General features: G+C 42.2%; 1 protein-coding gene across 4 annotated transcripts in view; it reads right to left on the reverse strand.

Moving 5' to 3' along the window:
- Positions 1 to 5,532, reverse strand: part of TPRKB (TP53RK binding protein) — a 9,467-nt gene extending 3,935 nt beyond the window's left edge. Inside the window, exons 1-3 of one of the 4 annotated variants that reach the window (XM_011980694.1) lie at positions 5,450 to 5,493; positions 2,826 to 2,889; positions 466 to 588 (exon numbers count right to left, since the gene is read on the reverse strand). In XM_011980694.1, the coding sequence (XP_011836084.1) occupies positions 466 to 588; positions 2,826 to 2,867 (165 nt within the window). In that variant the 5' untranslated portion in view covers positions 2,868 to 2,889; positions 5,450 to 5,493. Of the gene's footprint in view, positions 1 to 465; positions 589 to 2,726; positions 2,890 to 5,449 lie in introns of all 4 variants that reach the window. The other 3 variants (XM_011980692.1, XM_011980695.1, XM_011980693.1) reach the window with 3 other exon arrangements.
- Between the last annotated feature and the right edge of the window lie 252 nt (positions 5,533 to 5,784).

Genomic DNA, 5,784 nt, shown 5'->3' on the forward strand with positions numbered 1-5,784 from the left:
TACTATAAGTATTTCAAACCACAAACTCTTCCTACATACTGGGTGTGTGAGTGAGGATGTGTTAAGGACTGTTATAGTTATGTTAAAAAGACATGGATCCCACCTTCAAGGAGTTTACGGGAAGAGGGAAAGATATGCACGCTAGCACACAAAATATCCATGCCTAATGTTTTATCATTTAGATTTCTGTCAGTTTCTTAAGCAAAAATACTTGAGAGGTCTTCCTGATCCTATATGGTAAGAACAGATAAAATTAACCTCACTTAATTTAGCTAAATTTGTGTTTACTCATATGTAAACTGTCTTAGTAAGAGGCAGGGTAAACCTCAACTCTCTGTCCAGAGCTCTCTTCACTACTATTTTGGTTTATTACTAACCACTGGCTTGCAGGAATTTAGCCTCCAACCCTGAGGAACACATATGTTATTATGACAAGGTCAACAGAAATAGGAAAGTCTACATTACATTGTTATTTGGGGAAAGGTTGAAAATAATTTCAGTAGATAGAGTTCTTGTCTTCATTTTTCCCAGTTTGTAGAGGTGAACTGCTTTGTTTGCTGCCACAAGTATCTGAAATGGATCGACAATCTACCAAAGAGAGCAGAAAGAATTAATTACACATAGAGAATCTGCAGTGCTTGAAAACACATGGTAACTCATGGTTAACTCCACTGTCAAGCTGGTTTACTTCATCACAATTCTTATGGTCTGTATTTTCAAAACTATTATCCCAGCTAGGCGTGGTGGCTCACGCCTGTAATCCCAGCACTTTGGGAGGCCAAGGCGGGCGGGTCACCTGAGGTCAGGAGTTCAAGACCAGCCTGGCCAACACGGCGAAACTGTATCTCTACTAAAAATAAAAAAATTAGGTGTGGTATCACGCACCTGTAATCCCAGCTACTCGGGAGGCTGAGGCAGGAGAATTGCTTGAACCCAGGAGGTGGAGGTTGCAGTGAGCCGAGATTGCACCATTGCACTCCAGCCTGGGCAACAAGAGTGAAACTCTGTCTCAAAACAAAAACAAAAACAAAAACCAAAAAAAAACTATTATCCCAAGGGCCTGGGTAGTTAGAAAATCATAGAATTTTAAAGCTGCAAGGAACTTATGCAAATAGTAAAATTTTTTAAAATAACATTAATTGAGGGCTAATATTATGGGCATGATCGTATTCCAAACATTTTACTTGTGTTATTTTCTTTAATCCTCAAAACTACCCTATGAAACTGATACTATTAGTAGTAGTAGTAGTATGTAATTGATGAGGAAATTGAGGCAAAGAATGTCTGAGTTTGAATCCCATCTCTGCCACCTATCACCTAGGGAACTTAGGCAAGTTCCTTAGCATTTTATTTGTTAGAGGCACATAAAACAGTATTTACTACATAGGCTGTTGTGAAGATTAAGCGAGTTAGTATACGTAAAGCACTTGGAACAATACTAGGAATGCAGTAAGCACTATATAAAGGTTGGCTATGTCTTGTTCAAAGTCCTAAGTAGTAGGTCTGGGATTAATTCCCAGTAACATGATCCCACTGCCTGTGCTTTTTTTTTTTTTTTTTTGAGACAGAGTCTCGCTCCATCGCCCAGGCTGGAATGCAGTGGCTCAATCTCAGCTCACTGCAACCTCCGCCTCCCAGGTTCAAGTGATTCTTGTGCCTCAGCCTCCCGAGTAGCTGGGACTACCAGCACACACCACCATGCCTAGCTACTTTTTGTATTTTTAGTAGAGACAGGGTTTCACTATGTAGGCCACACTGGTCTCAAACTCCTGGCCTCAAGCAATCCACGCCCCTTGGCCTCTGTGTGTGCTCTTAACCACTACGCTATGCCTCCTCTACAGACTGTCTTGTTAAGAACCCCCATTTTAAAGATAAGAAGCTGGAGATCCAGGCATTTCCCATGTTAGACCCAGACCACAACCTTTCCTCCTTCCTAGGGCAGGACCTGGCACTTCTGCCTCTATTCACTGTTATAGTCCAGGTTGGCTGCATCTGACTTGGACAAGAATTTTTTCCCTAACAGTGACAGAATTTTAGGCTACCCTATAACATCACAAATATTAACGTATACTTAAATGGCCTGTATGGTTCATTCATTGTTTTTTTGTTTGTTTGTTTTGTTTTGTTTTGAGACACAGTCTTGCTCTGTTGCCCAGGCTGGAGTGCAGTGGCGTGATCTCGGCTCACTGCAACCTCTGCCTCCCAGGCTCAAGCGATTATCCTGCCTCAGCCTCCGGAGTACAGGTGCCCACCACCACGTTCAGCTAATTTTTGTATTTTTAGTAGAGACAGGGTTTCACCATATTGGCCAGACTGGTCTCAAACTCCTGACCTCGTGATCTGCCCACCTCGGCCTCCCAAAGTGCTGGGATTACAGGCGTGAGCCACCACGCCTGGCTTTTTTTTTTTTTTTTTGAGACAGTTTCACTCTTGTCGCCCAGGCTGGAGTGCAATGGCGCAATCTTGACTCACCGTAACCTCCGCCGCCCGGGTTCAAATGATTCTCCTGACTCAGCCTCCCGAGTAGCTGGGATTATAGGCACCCGCCACCACGTCCAGCTAATTTTTGTATTTTTAGTTGAGACAGGGTTTCACTATGTTGGCCAGGCTTGTCTTCAACTCCTGACCTCAGGTGATCCACCCACCTCGGCCTCTTAAAGTGCTGGGATTATGGGCGTGAGCCACTGCACCCAGCCAGCTCATTCATTCTTACAATTTATATTTACCACTGTAGGATTTATCAGTGATCCATCGATGGTGCCTTCCATGGCCTTTCTTCTCAAGTCTCCCGCATTTTTTACATCTTTAAATAACAGAAGGGTGACCCTGCATTCAGGAAATAGGTCCAGCTGATGTGTTAACTGCATTTCACAGATAAGCAGGATTCTACTGCACACAAAATGAAAAGACCAAAAGATTTCGTTTGTTTAAAAGTTAACATTATAACTCATTTCTTAACAAATATTCAATAACTTTGATAACAACATGATAAAAAGTTTTAAACTAGAAAAATCCATCGCCAAAGCCCATTTGGCATCCTCATGAGATGTTGTCTTCCTAACCCTTCTGAGCTGTTTCTAGTTCCATTGCCATTCCCAGGGAAACGCCAAAGGGCCCAGCTGGTTGCTGTTTGCTCATATAAGGCAGGCTCAGATGCATGGTTGAAGGGCTGCTTCCCCAGCAGACAAGCAGGAGCAGAATGTCAGGAATTTTTTAAACCAGAGGTTATTTATGGTATTAAAGAAGTCTTACTCTATCTTAGTCTTTTTAAATTCCTGATCTCATCATTTTATTTATATTTTAGGAAGGCCTAGACTAAATATTAAGGAAGAAAATAATTTTAAAGAATAAAGTAGGCCAGGCATGGTGGCTCACGCCTGTAATCCCAGCACTCTGGGAGGCCAAGAAGAGCGGATCACCTGAGGTCGGGAATTTGAGACCAGTCTGACCAACATGGAGAAACCCCATCTCTACTAAAAATACCAAAAAAATTAGCCAGGCATGGTGGCACATGCCTGTAGTAATCACAGCTACTCAGGAGGCTGAGGCAGGAGAATCACTTGAACCTGGGAGGCGGAAGTTGCAGTGAGCCAAGATTGCACCATTGCACTCCAGCCTGGGCAACAAGAGTGAAACTCAGTCAAAAAAAAAAAAAAAAGAATAAAGTATCACACTTGACCCAAAGATATTAATTCCACACATGGAAATTAAGCAGAGAGGGTATTAAATAATCAATATTGCTCCTTTCTTGGACATAAGCTTAACAAGAAAAGGATAGGTTATTATATATAAAGACATAAAAGACAATTTGAATTAACTAGAAAGACATGACCATATCTTTGAATGGAAAAACTATGTATTGCAAAAATTTCTTTAAAACAAGTTCTATCAAATTCTTAATAAGATATTTTGGTGGGGCAATTTGAGACTCATTTTATCCTTTTACCTGGCAGATTATATTTCTAGAACTCTTACTGATGGAAGTCATTAGGAATCCAAGAATTATATAAGATGTTCCTCTCATTATTTTAACAGTAAAAAGTTGAAAATAACCTATCTAGCTAATGATGGGATTGGTTGTGATTTAACAACCATTAAAACATGTGGTCTTGACGTTGTGTAAAAATGGCAATAAATAACATTAAGTAAAAACATCTGAATGGAAAACAAAACACAAACTGGCCAAAATGTGAGTTTTTTAAAAAGCTTTTAAACAAATATTAAAAAGAAAACACACCAGAAAGCTAACGTTATCTCTTACTTAGAATCAACTTGACTTTTTCTGCTACAAACAGGAAAAAAAATATTTGTGAACAATATCCTGGCCACAGTTCAATCATTACTCATGCCAAGAGGAAAAAAATGGATACACAAAGATATAATCAGTAGGATCCCAATATATAAAAAGATACACATATTTTTTAAAAACACATGAAGGAAACACTAAAATATGACCATCTTGGGTAGTGAGGTTATGAGGTGATTTTTATTGTCCTTTATACAAAAGAAAGTATTTTGTTATGTATGTTCTGAATTTTCTACAGTGAGCATACAACACATGAGTAGACATAATAAGAAAGGGAAAAAAAAATATGGTTTTTAACACTGGGGGTGGGGGAAAGAATCCTTAGAAAAACCTCAAAATAGTTTGTTCTTGTTTAGCATAATTCACTCAGTCCAGAAACTTGGAATCATCGTTGAGTACCCAACCTGTCACTCAAATCCTATATCTAATCCGTAAAGTCCTGAATTTTCACCTGCTAAATATACTTTTGATTCGTCCACTTCTCTCCCATAAGCTAGGTCACACCGCTCATCTACAGCAGTAGCCTCCTGAGTGGTTTCTCACAATTCCTGCCCTCCTATAATCCAGTCTTCACCCGCAGTTCTAGTGATCCTTTCAAAATGACCATCAGATCTTGCCATTCTGCTGCTCTTATGATAAACCCCCAACTTTGTGTCACGGTGTTCCATACTCTACGATCTGGTCCCTGCCTCCCTCTTCTGCTACCGCCGCAACGGCCTTCTCTAAGTTCAAGTCACCAAGCTTTCTCCCCGATTCTGCCCTATCGGACAGGTAGTTCCCTCTCTCCTTTCTTCTCCGCCTGACGCACTCCTCCCTCCTTTCAACTCCATTTGGAATCATTTACTACAGCGCCCACAACTCCGGGACTTCGGCTCTTTTTAGTCTTGAGGACTAGCTCCTTTTTGGGCCCAATCACAACTTTAAAGAATCGCGCGCCTATCCGTTGCATGTCTCCTCACTAAACTATATTTCTTGAGGGGACAGACTGACTATCATTCTCGTGCTGCATTCCCAGGGGCTGGCCTCGTTGGCGCTTGATAAATACCAGCTTAAGAACCCGCAGCCATAGTCCCAAGGACATTACTAAATCTGCCCGAACCCGCCCCTCCCGAGCCGCCCCGTAAGTGGGCAAAGAAAACTCACCATTCGGCCCCCAGCGCGTCTCGGAAGATCTCCCGCTCGGAAACAAAGCTCACAACTTCCGGAAGCGATGGCCAATCCCCGTCTTCTTCGAGACAGTTTCCGGATAGGCCGGCTCGAGGTGGCCATGTTTTTCCGGGTCCCGGTAGGAGGAGTGCTTCCGCCCATCGTGCCGCCCATTCTTCCGCCCTCCCAGCCTGGAGACGCGAAGGAGAATAGGGGCTGTATATCACTTCCGGCGAAGGCAATGGAAGCATATATGGGCTGGCACCGGAAGTTGAGGTCCGGTTTTGAGTCTCGGCTTTGTCTTAATCTGTGTTGGGCGTTGTACCGGGCTT

This window comes from Mandrillus leucophaeus, unplaced genomic scaffold (genome assembly GCF_000951045.1).
Source record: "Mandrillus leucophaeus isolate KB7577 unplaced genomic scaffold, Mleu.le_1.0 Scaffold216, whole genome shotgun sequence".
NCBI classification, from domain to species: domain Eukaryota; kingdom Metazoa; phylum Chordata; class Mammalia; order Primates; family Cercopithecidae; genus Mandrillus; species Mandrillus leucophaeus.